Raw genomic sequence first — 16,260 nt, 5'->3', positions numbered from 1 at the left:
GGCTTTAGGTTTCTGTTTCTTTTTAATATTTCTATTTTACTATCATTTTAATATTTTCTATTTCCCTATATAGTGAGATTTTGCCTTGAATATGCATTTCCTCATATTTTGTGCAACCATTTTATCTCAATACTCTTCCAGGATGACATTGGTGCTGACATCTGGCTCTTCTTGAAAAAATACATCATTTAATTTAGCATCTCCCTACTTCCTCTGCTATAATGCAGACAATTAAAATGGAGTATCATTTTGGGCAGAGTAATTTAAATAAAGGAAGGAGAGTATAGAATGGCCAACATTATCTACTAGATATGGATCTATGTTTGGAAAATTATCTTCTTTTTCATTATTCAAAGAAGAAGAGAAGGAGAAGGAAAGAAAAAAAAAAGTATTAGAATCACATAGCTCAGTCAGTCTGTTTTGGTTTGGCGTTCTAAGATAAATAGATTTTGAAGGGAGTGCCTTTTTTTTTTTTTTTTTTTTTTTCAAATTGATAGCATCCCTCACTTTGGGAAACAGAAAAGCAAGTTGATGATCAATGGGAAACAGAAAAGCAAGTTGATGATCAAAGTTTCTGTTTTCAAGATTTCCATTCAAAAGCAACTTAGGTCTGGTGCGTTTAAGGATCTTGGGTTTGTTTGTGAAATACAATGACCTGGCTCTAGGCTTATTACTAATAGGAGAAAACTTGACTTTCTCTAGATAGGGGGCAAGAGATACAAGTTGCCTCCAATATTGTTCCATCGTTAAATCTTATCTGACTCTTTGTGACCGCATGAACTGCAGCATGTTAGGCTTCTCTGTCCCCCACTATCTCCCTGAGTTTGCTCAAACTCATGTCCATTGAGTCAGCGATGCGACCCAACCATCTCATCCTCAGCCGCCCCCTTCTCCTCCTGCCTTCAGTCTTTCCCAGCATCAAGGTCTTTTCCAGTGAGTTGGGTCTTTGTATCAGGTGGCCAAAGTATTGGAGCTTCAGCTTCAGCATCAGTCCTCCAGTGAGATTTACAGTTTTTCTCACATGCAAACTACTGAGACAATGGCCCACAGCTCCTGGACCAGCCTTTCATATTAGCCGCAAATGACCCCTACTGGGAAACAGACTCAGAAGAAGGACACATAGCAAATTTTACTAAAGATTGTTCCACTTTCTGTGAAACCTTCTGCATTACAATTTGCCCTGTGTCTAGTGTTGACTAGATTATCTGCATGCCCTCTTTGTGTCTACATCTCTGTTGTCTGTCTTATCTTTTAAGTTCCCCGGGGAGGGATCCAGTGACTGACTCAGACCATTTTAGTGCCCTGTAGAGGATATCATATGAATAAACATTACACTAAATGATGTGCAGGCTTCTATAAAACTGGAAGGTTACTTGGGGATTAAGAACTTTCCAGGGGCAAAAATCTACTAACAGCTTTCTAGCTGGCCCTGCACCCCACATTCATCTCACTCTTTCTACTGGTTTTTCATTTCAAATTATGTTTGTGTGTACTGGATTACTTCCGTCTGATGACTTCAATGTGTGGTTGTGAGTGTGTGGGGGCATCATACCAACCTTTGAACTTCCCTCTGGGGCTTCTTAATCTAGGTTATTAGCAGTTATTGATTTCTTTGCCCTTTGATAGCTCAAATGGAACACAAGTATACATTTACATAAATCTTCTGAAAATGTTGATATTATGAAACAGTCTGTTGAAATTTGCAGTGAGATATGTGTACATTCACTATCAGGAATACCTAATCTGGGAACAGCCAAATTCTATTGTGAGGTCAGTGGAAGGATCAGCTCTTCGACAAAGGATTTCCAGGATTCAACAATTTTTTAAAAAATTTAAAAATGAAAAAAATGCCATTGATCTGAGGTGAGTACAAAGGTAAAACTCATGTTACTCCATTATAAGGAAAAAATATCCTAGGGATTTTTGGCAGAAGGCAGAACAAGAGAGGAGTTGGTGTTTAGCCCCATAACATCTGATAGGTAACAGGACTTCAGTACTATTGAATCGAAGGTAAAGTGAAGATACTTCAGTGGTTCTGTTTTGCCACTATGATCAATCATATGCATATTAAGCAATATACCATAGGGAGAGGTAAGCACAGTGATTAAGAATCTAATGTGAGTTAAACTTGTCCCCCACTTACTGCTGCTGCTAAGTCGCTTCAGTCGTGTCCGACTCCATGTGACCCCAGAGACGGCAGCCCACCAGGCTCCCCCGTCCCTGGGATTCTCTAGGCAAGAACACTGGAGTGGGTTGCCATTTCCTTCTCCAATGCAGGAAAGTGAAAAGTTAAAGTGAAGTCGCTCAGTCATGTCCGACTCTTAGCGACCCCATGAACTGCAGCCCACCAGGCTCCTCCATCCATGGGATTTTCCAGGCAAGAATACTAGAGTGGGTTACCATTACCTTCTCCCCCACTTACTAGCTGAGTAATTTAAGTTTTTTAGCCTCTGCATGCCTCGCTTTTCTCATCAGAAAAAAGCAAATCATATAATTAGTTGAAATGCCCTTAATAATAGAATTTGTCCAGCACAAAAAGTAGGAAACCAAGAAATGCTAGATGTTATTAATAATAGCAATTGCTTATATTTGCGTAGGACTTTTAACATTTGCAGAGTTTTCCCACTTTCTACTGTTTACTTCCCATAACTCTACAAGAAAAAAAAAAAGATAACATTATGTCCTTATTTTTTTCTGCTATTTGTTTAAATAAGAGAAGTCAGTTCAGCATTTAAGGGCTTTATTCAAGGTCAAGCAGTGGCAGATAGTACTGGTTGTAGTGGACACTCCCCACATTTTCTTTGCTGGCAGAGCCCACCTTGCTTTCTCTGTTTTTATTGCATGTACTCTGTGTGCATGTGGCTGAATCCTGGTCACAGAAACTGCAGATTTTGCTGTTGGGGCTTTGGGGAAAGTGTTGCCTTTATAAGTAAAAACAAAACAAGCACATATACGCTGGAGGCTCTTTTTCCTTTGCTGGAAGTAACTATGTCTGCACATGATGCAGAGAAATGTCAGAGCCTCCTTGCAAACACGAGGGCAGGTAGCACCCAGTGCTGACACTGTCAGAGAGGAAATATGTGTATCACTTGAGTCCTTGATGACATTGTTAGACTAACTTAGTCTTGGAACCCCATGAACCCTGGACCGCTTGTTGCATGAGATAATACATCCATATCATTTGAGTCATTTTTAATACTCTGCTTCTTACATTAAAGTTATACTAACAAAATATGGTGGCTAAACCAAGAATCAAAATCTGGTCTTCTTCTGATTCCTAGGCCTTTGTTCTTTTCAGCAAAGCACACTGCCATCCTGATATTAAGGCCAATCGCAATAGAGCCAAATGTACCTCCCTGTTCTGACATTTGTGTGTCCCTGCCCATAATCTCGGAGAAGGCAATGGGATCCCATGGATGGAGGAGCCTGGAAGGCTGCAGTCCATGGGATCGCTAAGAGTCAGACACAACTGAGCAGCTTCCCTTTCACTTTTCACTTTCACGCATTGGAGAAGGCAATGGCAACCCACTCCAGTGTTCTTGCCTGGAGAATCTCAGGGGCAGGGGAGCCTGGTGGGCTGCTGTCTATGGGGTCACACAGAGTTGAACATGACTGAAGCAACTTAGCAGCAGCAGCAACAGCAGCAGCAGCCCATAATCTAAGCTTGAGCTAAGCCTGGGGACCTGCTCTCTTTCTCTTGCAGTGTGAGCTTTCTCCTCTCTGGGCCCCTGCTCTCATGCTCCCTTCCCTTAGAATATCATCCAGGTAGCCCCTTGACTCCATTAGAATCACACATGGCCTTCTGGATCTAACCTGAATGCCTCCTTTATAAGATACTGTTCTTGATGATACTTTTCTTTATTGCCCTCTAAAAGATATGCACGTTTTTCTCCTGCTGCATACCTTTCCTTCCTTATTTTTAACCATCTTTGTACAGCTCAGCCTCTCTACTAGACTGTGAGTTTCCAGAAACTGGTACTGAGTCTCATCCCTCATTGAGTCTTCATAGCACACATTTTTTATCCCTGCTTCTTAAGAAGGCATAATAAATGTTTATTGAATTAAATATGTAGAATTTTACAGCTGAAAGTTCTTTCTTCTGAACAAAGCTTCCATTTTCTGGAAATTATAGAAAGTTCTTATCCTTGAATTCATGATCCCCGTAGGATTCAGGAGATCAGGGGAATCGTTAATGGTATATTCATTGTTTTATGCTCATAGCTTTTATTAGATCAGATTCGTAAAGAATTCATGGCTCCTTAAAAGAATGAGAACCTCTGTTTAAGTTGGAAAGTTGAATAAAGGCTTTCTGAGCCAAACACACACTCCAGAGCATGCATGTTTTAGGAAAACCAGTGTTGTGAGTTTTCTTGCTTTCCTTAAAATTGGAGTACAAGGAAAACAACCAAAAACAAAACAACTTTCTGGCTGTTGAATATTCCTCTTACATTTTATCCAACTGTGCTATCCCTGTGATAGATTATTCCACATCTCTTTGGGACCCTGATTATCCTGTCCCCATATTCACTTCCATACACATCTTTAAAAACATCCAACCTAACGTGTCTGGCAGGGTGGTGCAGGGAGCAGAAAGGGGTCATGTATGACTGGGTGATGAGGGGACACCAGGGCCTACATGAGGCCAGTTAAGGAAGAATGCAGGTAACCAGCTTCAGCCCCTGAACCAGCCTGCTAACATCACCCGTGTGGTTTTGCCAGCGCTCATTCAGAAGTGAATGAAGCCTCCTTCAGGAGAGCAGGGTTATAAGCTCTGACAAGACTGAGTTCTTGTGGAGTCTCCTTGTGCTGTACAAAGGCAGAACCCTGAATCACTGATGACTGAGAACATTACACAGGAAAATGTCTTGTTTTATAGACTAGGACCCCTGTTACCCTCTTCATTATTCAGGATTTGGAACTATAGACCCTCAGGAATGAAAAGACTTTAGGATCCTGTATTCAAAGTGCTCGCTATCAAGAAGCCCAGGGCACAGTTTTGTTTCTCTTATGATTAGATTCTACCTCCACAGTTGGACACAGAGCAAGGAAAAAAAAAAAAGATTAAAAAGCATTCATAACTGAAAAATGAAAAAATGAGGACACATGTCCTACTTAGAAATTCTAAGATTTCCTAGGGATGAGGGAGAGATGAGGTGAAGGTCAGTGGCCAGGCCAGGTGTCCTAGTGGGACTCAGATCTCCCTAAGTGTCCACTGGCTCTCACAGCATGCAGCATGCTGTCATTTCAGTTGTGTGTGACTCTTGTGATGCCATGGACTGTAGCCCACCAGACTGCTCTGTTCATGGGATTCTCTAAGTAAAAATACTGAGGGGGGTTGCCATACCCTTCTCCAGGGCATATTCCTGACCCAGGGATCGAACCTGGGTCTCCTGCATTGGCAGGCAGGTTCTTTACCATTAGCTCCAACTGGGAAGCCTAAGAGCTACCCTAAATTCATAGTTTAAGAAGAATAGAAAGCTTACTAAACTCCTTCAGGAAAGCGTCTTAGTCCACTGCTGCTACCTACTGCGTTGCTACTCATAAGTAAAATAATTAGGAGAGGCCACACAAGAGAGTTCCGAAAAAGCATCTATTTCTGCTTTATTGACTATGCCAAAGCCTTTGACTGTGTGGATCACAATAAACTGTGGAACATTTTGAAAGAGATGGGAATACCAGACCACCTGACCTGCCTCTTGAGAAACCTGTATACAGGTCAGGAAGCAACAGTTAGAACTGGACATGGAACAACAGACTGGTTCCAAATAGGAAAAGGAGCACGTCAAGGCTGTATGTTGTCACCCTGCTTATTAAACTTTAGAGTACATCATGAGAAACGTTGGGCTGGAAGAAGCACAAGCTGGAATCAAGATTGCCGGGAGAAATATCAATAACCTCAGATATGCAGATGACACCACCCTTATGGCAGAAAGTGAAGAAGAACTGAAGAGCCTCTTGATGAAAGTGAAAGAGGATAGTGAAAAAGTTGGCTTAAAGCTCAACATTCAGAAAACGAAGATCATGGCATCTGGTCCCATCACTTCATGGCAAATAGATGGGGAAACAGTGGAAACAGTGACTGACTTTACTTTTTGGGGCTCCAAAATCACTGCAGATGGTGACTGCAGCCATGAAATTAAAAGACACTTACTCCTTGGAAGGAAAGTTATGACCAACCTAGACAGCATATTAAAAAGCAGAGACATTATTTTGTCAACAAAGGTCCATCTGGTCAAGGCTATGGTTTTTCCAGTGGTCATGTATGGATATAAGAGTTGGACTGTGAAGAAAGCTGAGAGCTGAAAAATTGATGCTTTTGAACTGTGGTGTTGGAGAAGACTCTTGAGAGTCTCTTGGACTGCAAGGAGATCCAACCAGTCCATCCTAAAAGAGATCAGTCCTGGGTGTTCTTTGGAAGGACTGATGTTGAAGCTAAAACTCCAATACTTTGGCCACCTCATGTGAATAGCTGACGCATTGGAAAAGACCCTGATGCTGGGAAAGATTGAAGGCAAGAGGAGAAGGGGACGACAGAGGATGAGATGGTTGGATGACATCACCGACTCGATGGACATGGGTTTGGCTTTTTCCCTAACAAACTTTTTGGTTAAACCCAATATTTATCAAATCAGCCTTGATCACATTGACTGGAATTTATACTTAAATGTTATATAATTGAACTTGGAATTAAATCTGTACATTAAAATTATTTACCAAATGAATAAAAGTAAATGACCATTTATATGTATTTTTAAGTACATATGTTTTACTTGATTAATAGGTTCCAGTGTTTTTTGTTTTATTTGAAAAATACACATAAATGATAGACAATAAAACTAGAATAGATGGACGATTGTGTTAACCTCTTTTACTCATCTAATGGTGGTTGTTTTGGCTGTGGCCCTTTAACAGATGCTAATTCTATAAAACAGTATTGATAATTAACCAGAACAGAAAAACAAACAATAACAAATCAACCTTATATAATGACATATCATCATTCAGGAGTAAGGTGGTGAATAATCCATGTAGATAGAAAAGGGGAAAAACAGAGGGGAAAAGAAAGTTCAAATAATCGATTGAAGCGTAACTAAAGGTTAGCAATTCTCCCTTCTTTCTTGCTTTCATTCTGAAAACGAAAGATTAGATTGATTCAAGCAGATATGCTTTGAAATGCCATAAAGAACGCCTCATCTGGTGCAGTATTGACAAGCTGCCTGAGTGTATCACTGGCATTTTCATTTTACTAGCCCAGCAAGAAGAATCAGGGAGTGGATTTTTACCTCCCTGCCCACCTGCCTGTGAATCGCTTAAACAACTTCTGCGTGCGCGTGTGAGCGGCTCCACACTGTTACATGCTGGGTTAAAAAGGTTCTTTCTCTGGGGCTCCAGTGGCTTCCCTCATCAGATGGATGGGAAATGCAGTTTGTGGCCGGCTGAACTTCATTATTTAGTTTACTGCCATCTTGTATCAAGAGAGCAACTACCGAGAAATGCTTTATGCCCACACCCCCGTTTTCTTGGTGGGGGATTTATAGGCCTGTTCAGCAAAATCATACCGAGGTAGAGCAACGACATCTCTGTGTCTTCAAACAAACAGCCACCCCGCTGTCGCTGATCAGCGTTCCTGGGATGGCGGTGATTGAAATTTAGCACTTAGAGCAACTTAATTGGCACACGGATCTGTTAAGCATATGCCCCCACCGCAGGCCTGCCATCTGACATGCCCATAGGGCACCCAGCGCCTCGCACATGCTCACATTTTGCTAAGAAAGTCAGTTTTGAACAGATCCTTGAAGGAAGTCTGTGCAGTGGTTAAAGAGAGGGGTGGCCTTAGAGCTCAGGTCCTCAGATTTGTGCCTGTTTTGGGGTGACCGTGGTCCTTCATCCCCTTGAAGTTGGAACAAACCTAAGGCATGGAGTTCCAGTTCGCTTGCTGTGAAAGAAGTGATCAGAATCCTCTCGCTGGTGCCTGTGTCTTCAGTAAAGCAAGCCTTGTGCTAGCAGAGTAGAACCATGAAGGATTCAGCAGCTCCTTGGGAGCTTGCTGGCTTGGAATTCAAGGTTAGACTGTTCTGTGCTCACTGTGGCTACAACTGATCCCTTGGCCTTCAGAGGAAATCCAAAAATCAATGTCAACATTTTTATGCTAAGTTGGAAACAACAGGACTGGGCCGAATGTTCTAGGTTATGACTATCAAGAGAGAAATACGAACCTCACCAGAAAACAAGGCAGAGCTATTAGGCTCTTCTCATTATGTCAGGAGAGCAAATAAGGGTTGAGACCATCCATGGTTAGAAACATGCTGCTCTGTTGAATCTTTCCCAGTGTCGTGGCACTCCTATGCTTCACTTAACCAGGCGGAGCTAGGTCAGGGCTGCAGGCAACAAAGGCAGCCGCTTTCTGATGCTGCCATGTTGGGCGTGAGTTCTGGTGCGTCCCAGACCACCAGGCCTTATCTGTATTTATGTTCTTTTCTGGTGTCAGGCAAAATTCTGGGCTCCTAGTAAATGCTTAAGAGGTGTTGAATTCTGAAAGAATGAGCTAAATTGTTTGGGTTCCTCTGAACGAGGTTGAAGAAAAGCAACAAGTTAAAATTATAGGAAGATTTGCCGAGAAGCAAAAAAAGCTTAAGTTTCAGTGTTAAGTACACAGGCCCTTTCCCAGGATGTGCAGATTGGAACTCATGACTTTGTGTTTTGTTTCTTATAAAGAGATGCCTAAATTCTGTAAGCTCTAGGACCCAGGATCCAGTTTTAGCTGTTTAAGGGAAGGCACTGGCAAGTGAAGTCAAAGTTGCTCAGTTGTGTCCAACTCTTTGCAACCCCATGGACTATGCAGTCCATGGAATTCTCTAGGCCAGAATACTGGAGTGGGTAGCCTTTCCCGTCTCCAGGGGATCTTCCCAACCCAGGGATGGAACCGAGGTCTCCTGCATTGCAGGCAGATTCTTTACCAGCTGAGCCACAAGGAAAGCCCAGGCACTGGTAAACCCTTCCCCAATCAGTGTAAGTGGATGCTGCAACAATTCATTCAATTATGTTAAGCACCCGTTAAAGGAATTCTAAGCCCCCCCTTGGGCCATTTCAGTTCTATGAAATTGTAATTGTTTGAAACTAACCGTGATGTCTTCTTTTGCCTTCAGGTGATTCTCATTTTGACAAAGCTGTATGACTATAACCTGGGGAGCATCACCGAGAGCTCGCTTTGGAGGTAAGGAAATTGAGCTAACAGTTACGGTGTTATTTAAACATGATGCCCTCAGCCAGGCTGCTCCCTCCTCACCCCTGTTTCCTAGTGAGAAGGTTTCTGGTTATACGTACCGTTTCTTCTCTGTCTGCTCTTTGTTTTCCTTAACCATGGGTAGGGTATTTTGTTGTTGTTGTTTTTACCAGGAGGGCCAGATCCTTTCTTTTTATAGACCTCTTCTTTTGGTCAGAAGTCTTTTTGCTAAGGTGTTCATTAGGTTGTCTTTATGGATGTTGGTTCCCATAGTTCTCACCAATCATGAGCTTATTGGGGTGGAAATGAAGAATAAGGATGTCTTTGCAGAGGGGATCAGTATAACTCAAGGTCTGAAGAACCCAGGCAGGCTCCCAGGGCAACACTTTCACAGCTGCTTTTCTTTGGTTCTGCAGCACAGCAAGTGTGCACACACAAATGCATGCGTTTATTTCTGGGATTCACACTACTGGGCCATATATATAGAGAGAGGGTATAGTGAGTGATTTTTCAAATAGGTGAACAAATCCTTTAAGAGGGTAGACTAACTCATTGGATTTGGCACAAAAGCAAGTCCTCAGATACCCAGATAGTTATTCTGTCCTCCATTATTCTTGAAAACTATACATTCTCATTTCATTTTGTTTCTTAAAAAAATCTGCTTGATTTATCTCATTCCTCTTTGGCTCTTCTCCAGTAGCCTGGGTCATGTGCTCAAACCCGAACTCGTCCCTGAAGTCTAGGATAGAGCCTTCTCTGATTGGCCAGGCCTGGATCACATGATGATCCCTGAGCCTGAGAGGATGGAGACAGACTTCAGAGATGATATTCACACATAGATACATGCACTCTTTCACATACATGCACACACACAAAGGCAGGAATGGTCTAGACAGACCAAAGTTAGTAGTGATCACATAAGATCAGTGGGAGGTTCCATTAACTCAGTTCGCAAGACCAGGAGAGACTGGCTGCTGGCTCTGAGTCTCAATGCTGAGGTCTAGGGAGAAAGACTCCAGTCACCCTATTTGTCAGCTGTTCCCCCTGCTCCCAGTACACTCGACAGTGACTGGGGAGGGAAAGCTGATTTTCATGGTAGCAGTTTGGTTGTAGGGCCTGCCTCTGTTGGGGAATGTGGTGGTCATACAAGAGGAGGCTCATGGATTGAACAGACACCCCAAAAGAATGTACCAGACCCCACAAGAAGATTGTTCATTAAATTTCATTTTCACTTGATGTCTATTTTTTATTAGACTTGACAGTATGTATAAGAAGCTCCAAATAAATTGTCCTATGCTCTGGGAGAGCCCTACTATACTAAAGAAAGGCTAGATTCTGTTATTTTATTTGTTGTCAGGCATTTCAATTAGTGAGCTCTTTTCCCAATGAAGAGGTCAATTATGCAGAGTTTCTGTCCCAAGGAAATTTATGTAACTGAATTCAAGTGTAGGAGGTTTGGTAGGAGCCTCTAAAAGTACAGTTCTTTAATACATTAAGGGCCTGACTCCTGCTGTATTGTTTAAATTCAATACCTGTCTGTCAGCATCTCTGAGTAAGCCTATGCTTCCTTGATCAATTTCTCTAATGTATGTGCATAAATGAAAATAAAAGCCAGCTTTTACCGTGTGGTGCATCTGCCATCTAAAGTGTTGTTGGTGTATTAGAAAATTAAAAGATGTGCAGTTCTGTCTCCGTGGGATAGAGGCAGAGCAGCCATAACTCTCACTCTGAATAGTCCTAGGAAGGGCACTCTGGAGGGCTATGAGGAAGAGCTTGTCCTGGACTACAGAAGCACACATCCAGCACACATCTCTCTCTCTGTTGGGGCGCTATTACTGATGCCCCAGTCTAGGAGGACTATTCTTTTCTGATCTTAAGGAATCAGGTTAGTGGAATAAAAATGATATATCGTTCTAGTGGTGTCAGACCTCCCTTCTGAGGGAGCAAACTCCATGGGCTTTAACTTGGGAAAGTGTGGCAAGAGAGACCTGCTTACTTTTCCATCTTAGAACCAATTTCACTGGAGAATATGCACATATGTGTAGACACACACACACACACACATTCATAAAAACACACATATACATACATACACATATACACACATGCATGAAAAAGGTTAACTGTTAGTCACACAGTTGTGTCTGACTCTTTGCAGGGTCCTTTGTCCATGGAATTCTCCTGGCAGGAATACTGGAGTGTGTTGCCATGCCCTCCTCCAGGGGATTGTTCCGACCCAGGAATTAAACTCGGGTCTCCTGCATTGCAGGCAGATTCTGTACCATCTGAGCCTCCTAGGAAACCTATATATATGCATGTGTATATATATATATATATATGCATATGTGTGAAAGTAGCTCAGTTGTCTCCACCTGTTTGCAACTCCATGGACTATATAGTCCATGGAATTCTCCAGGCCAAAATACTGGAGTGGGTAGCCTTTCCCTTCTCCAGGGGATCTTTCCAACCCAGGAATCGAACCCAGGTCTCCCACATTGCAGGCGGATTCCTTACCAGCTGAGCCACCAGGGAAGCCCCATATATATGCATATGTACCTATAATGTGTATGTGTATATACCCATATATATTTGCTTTTCTAACATACCCAAAGTAATCATTTGCCTCATATGCCATGTTCTACATGCCTTATCATGTTCTGCATGTTTTGTTATGTTCTACATGTCATATGTTGCAAATTATTACTGTGGGTGTTCTATTCTATTGCAACTGATCATTTTAATACTTTATAGGAGACCATATGCCTGAGTTAAAATATAATTTAGAAAAGAGGAAAGGAGAAAGAAAAATTATTTAGAAAACTTCCTAGTTGCATTTCAGGGCTGCATTCTTTGAGTGGCTCATGGTACCCATATTCGGTCTTTAGGGAGCCTTTTCTGGGTGTTAACTTAGGACAGGGGCAGGCCTGGATGAGTCAAGGACATGGCCCTGTGTTTTCTAATTCAGTCCTACTGAAGGAGACTAGACTCTCAGTGTTGACTCATTTTCTCCTGCACAAGCTTGTACTTTCTTCTCAGAAAACCTGCCTATGCCTACAGTTGGGGGTTTACTAGGGGCACAGACCATATTTTAGAAATTCTCATGGCACTCACAGCACTGGATTCAGGACATAGCACATAGATAATGCTCAATAAGTATCTGGTTTTGGACAGGCTAGTAAGTACTACAATTTTATCTCTACTGCATGGTCACGAACATACAACTCTGTTTCTCACTCATTTATTCAACACAGATGAATTGATTAACTCCTCTAGGCCTTGTATTGTTCTTGTCTGGGAAAGGGAGGGTGGGTAAATACATAGATCCACAGCATATAGGCTTTGCCTTCTAGGACTTCGTTGTTTAGAGAGGCTAAGCTCTATGGACAGTTAAAATGAGAGAGAACTGTACTTGTCTGTAACCTGCCTTGTGTAATTATATTGAATAAGGTCCTTACACAGCACCCAGAGCTGCCAGATCCCAGAATGTGTTTAATCTAATGTAAATAGACAAACTGTCGTACAAATATTAAGTGTTAGCATAAAGATATGAGATAAGTGTTGCTTCTTTACTTTACTCATGCTTGTATTTTCTCTTTGCAACTAGACTTTATGTCCTTAAACCCAACACCTTTCTGGTTTCATGGTAACGGCAGTGATACTTTGCTAATGAAAATAATGACAACAATAATAAAAGTTAACTTTGATCGTGCACTCAGGTTGTATCAGGCTCTAAGCTCAGTGCTTGACATGCATTATTGCATCCTCCCAGTTCATTTTTACAGTATGCCAAGGTCACACAATTTGTAAATAATAGCCCACACACTTACAGGCACATTAGTTAATGAACTTCTTTCATTTCACTGCTTATTGATCATCTAGAGTCCTGTCTGCCTTCGGGTGGATCTTGCTGTACCTAAACAAACAACATTTTAATCATACATACATATATGATTATTATCTATCTGTCTATCTTAAAATCAGAGTTTTCAAAGCGTTATAACATTTTGAACAGCATTTTCCCTATTCCAGAAAAATACTGGGCAACAGGGAAATGGTTTCTTGTCCAGCAAACAGATACATGGACTTTCTGATTGAGCCTGTATTCTTTATAACTTTTACCAGCTGTGTAGTCCAAAAGGGGCAAGTGGCAAATGCCTCCAGGGTGTTCGGGTAGGAAAGAAGCCAGAAAAACAGCTGACCTTACACTGGTGTTCTAGGGTTTTCAACCTTGCTAATCAACAAACCTAGGCTGACGGAGCAAGATGCCACTATTCCAAATTAATGAGCTTTGGCTCCCAGTTGGTCTTGTCATTGATTACACCTTAATCCTGGAGCAGGTTGTTGATTTTGTTTTGTTTTGTGTGGTCCTTCACTCCAGGAGTCAAACTGAGAGACAAAGGCGATGATCTGCCCCAGAACAATTAATTACACCTCAGGATCTTCTTCACTTTCCAGAGGATTAAGCTGTGAGACTTGGTAGAGCTGGTGGTTTTACCATATTGAAGCAAGATAAGCTTAAAGGTTGAGATAAATAAAATGTCAAAATCTAGATACAGTATCTCTGAGAAGAAATGTATTAATCCCTGTGCCAGGGTAATCAGCACTCTGCTGAGAGGCTTAGCTGGTGAGAAAGCCTCAGGCAGTTGTGAAGGGACTAAAGGTGTACTCTCTTAAAGGGACGCACAGCCTACCAAGGGTCTGTTGTAGAGCTTGCCTGGCCTGACTGATTCTCAAATTCACTGCTGTCCTATTTTCCGATCCACATGAAACATAAGCTTATAAAAAGATCTCCACCATTATGGACTACTCAAGCAGCAATTCCTGCTTTTGTGGAATGAAGGTTAAAGTGGGGAAATGGGTTAGGCCATTTGATTCGGCACTGGGAGCCAGCCCTGTTTCCTTGTCACCTGAGTCGCTTTGTTTCGTGTTGGGTGTTACAGCGACTGTCAAGAGAAGCGTCCCCATCACATCTTTGTGGAGAGAATGCTGCAGAGGGCTTTGAGGCAGCTTCTGTGTGGAGTTGGCTGCAGCTAGTACTTCCTGGTGGAGAAGGCAATGGCACCCCACTCCAGTACTCTTGCCTGGAAAATCCCATGGATGGAGGAGCCTGGAAGGCTGCCGTCCATGGGGTCGCTGAGGGTCGGACACGACTGAGTGACTTCACTTTCACTTTTCACTTTCATGCATTGGAGAAGGAAATGGCAACCCACTCCAGTGTTCTTGCCTGGAGAATCCCAGGGACGGGGGAGCCTGGTGGGCTGCCGTCTCTGGGGTCGCACAGAGTCGGACACAACTGAAGCGACTTAGCAGCAGCAGCAGCAGCAGTACTTTCTGGAGAACTCCAGGGATTCAGGCTGACAAGCTGACCTGAAGATGCTGACTTTCGGCCAACCCTGTGGATAATTCCCACTAGCTGGAAGTCTTTTCCTTCCCATTCCTCCTCCAGGGGAAAAGCAGAGAGTGACATGAATAGGCTGTTAGTCTCAGCTTGGAAGGATGTTTTGCCACACAATTCAGCTTTCAGTCAGTTACAGATACAAAGATTTAGAACAGGGATATGTGGTTGTGCTCAGTCAGATCAGACTCTTTGTGACCTTATGGACTGTAGCCCACCAGGCTCCTCTGTCCATGGGATTTTCCAGGCAAGAATACTGAAGTGGATTGCCATTTCCTTCTCTAGGAGATCTTCCCAACCTAGGGATTGAACCTGTGTCTCTTGAGGCTCCTGCATTGGCAGGTGGATTCTTTAGCACTGTGCCACCTGGGAAGCCCCTGGCCAATGCAAGTGGTGCCAATGGCAACCTGCTCCAGGACTCCATGGACAGAGGAGCCTGGTGGGCTGCAATCCATGGGATCACAGAGAGTTGGACATGAGTGAGAGTGCGGGCGTAAGCAAATGCGCGCGCGCGCACACACGTACGCACACACACACACACACACACACATGCCCTATACATCCTGAAAAAGAAAAATCGAATAAAGTTAGAGTGTGAAATTTCTGTGTAAGAGGGCTCTTCATGTCACACAAGTCCAGTGATGTTAATCATCCCTGTGCTGCAAGTGTTTAGTGCCTGCCTAATGGCCCCCAGGAGAGAGTCAGGCTCCCCAGCCAGATCAGGAGGTGCCTTGGAGTCTGGACTCCTTTGACTTAATAACTCCTATTACCACCCACATATTTGTGTCGTAGAGAGCTACTTGTATTTCCTGGGCTTACAAATTCAGTTTTTAATCTTATTGTTTTTAAGAAATCGAAAGGAATGTATGCTCATTATAATGAACCATACAGTTAGAGGCAAAAGAATTGTTAGTCTTTTCCTTCCCACACAGATTCAGCTTCCCCGAGGTCAGTGATGCTAAGCATTTTGGGTGATTCTGTCCGCATCATTGTGACCAGACTCAAAAATACCAGGAGATATATACACATATCAGGACCACTTTTTTTTTGTTAGTTTGAGCAAATAGGAGTAACTCTTCTCAGGACTCTGCCAACCTGTTATTTTCACTCACCAGTGAGTCATGAGTCTCCGTCCAGACGAATACATCAAGAAAAATGGGTCAGGCTTATAAGCGTCAATTAGTACGGATGTTGTATACTGAATTTACCTACTGCATGCTCAATTAACTTATGTAGTGCTTCTTTTGAGCCAAGAAGTGTTCTCAGTGCTTTTTTATCTTCATAAAAACCCTTTAAAGTGAAAATTACTAGTATCCCAGGTTTACAGATGGGAGAACTGAGGCTTAGAAAAATTAAGTACTGGGCCCAGTGGTCATGCAGTTGGTGAGTGTGAGCTGGATCCTGAGTGTGCTCTCTTAAGTCCAAGCTACGCTGCTTCTCTATGGCCTTTTTATCTGATTTTTATTCTAATTTCTATAATATTACTATTACATATGTGTGTGTTAGCCCCTCAGTTGTGTCCAACTCTTTGTGACCCTATGGACTGTAGCCCACCAGGCTACTCTATTCATGGATTCCCCAGGCAAGAATATTGGAGTGAGCAGCCAATCCCTTCTCCAGGGGATCTTCCCTACCCAGGGAT

General features: G+C 42.6%; 1 protein-coding gene and 1 long non-coding RNA gene across 4 annotated transcripts in view; one reads left to right on the top strand and one right to left on the bottom strand.

Annotated features, from left to right (window-relative positions):
- SORCS1 (sortilin related VPS10 domain containing receptor 1) overlaps nt 1-16,260 on the top strand; it is a 579,121-nt gene that overhangs the window by 214,812 nt on the left and 348,049 nt on the right. For 2 of the 3 annotated variants that reach the window (XM_055560720.1, XM_055560719.1), the window contains exon 2: nt 9,147-9,214. In XM_055560720.1, coding sequence (XP_055416695.1) covers nt 9,147-9,214 — 68 coding nt within the window. Of the gene's footprint in view, nt 1-6,294; nt 8,065-9,146; nt 9,215-16,260 lie in introns of those variants that run through there. The other variant, XM_055560721.1, reaches the window with a different exon arrangement.
- On the bottom strand, nt 7,893-9,005 carry LOC129636964 (uncharacterized). The gene is made up of 2 exons (XR_008707237.1): nt 8,217-9,005; nt 7,893-8,109 (listed from the first exon to the last, which is right to left on the bottom strand). It is a non-coding gene; the product is annotated as an uncharacterized LOC129636964 (long non-coding RNA).

Source organism: Bubalus kerabau, chromosome 22, assembly GCF_029407905.1.
Source record: "Bubalus kerabau isolate K-KA32 ecotype Philippines breed swamp buffalo chromosome 22, PCC_UOA_SB_1v2, whole genome shotgun sequence".
NCBI lineage: Eukaryota > Metazoa > Chordata > Mammalia > Artiodactyla > Bovidae > Bubalus > Bubalus kerabau.
This window is presented reverse-complemented; position numbering and strand designations above follow the sequence as displayed.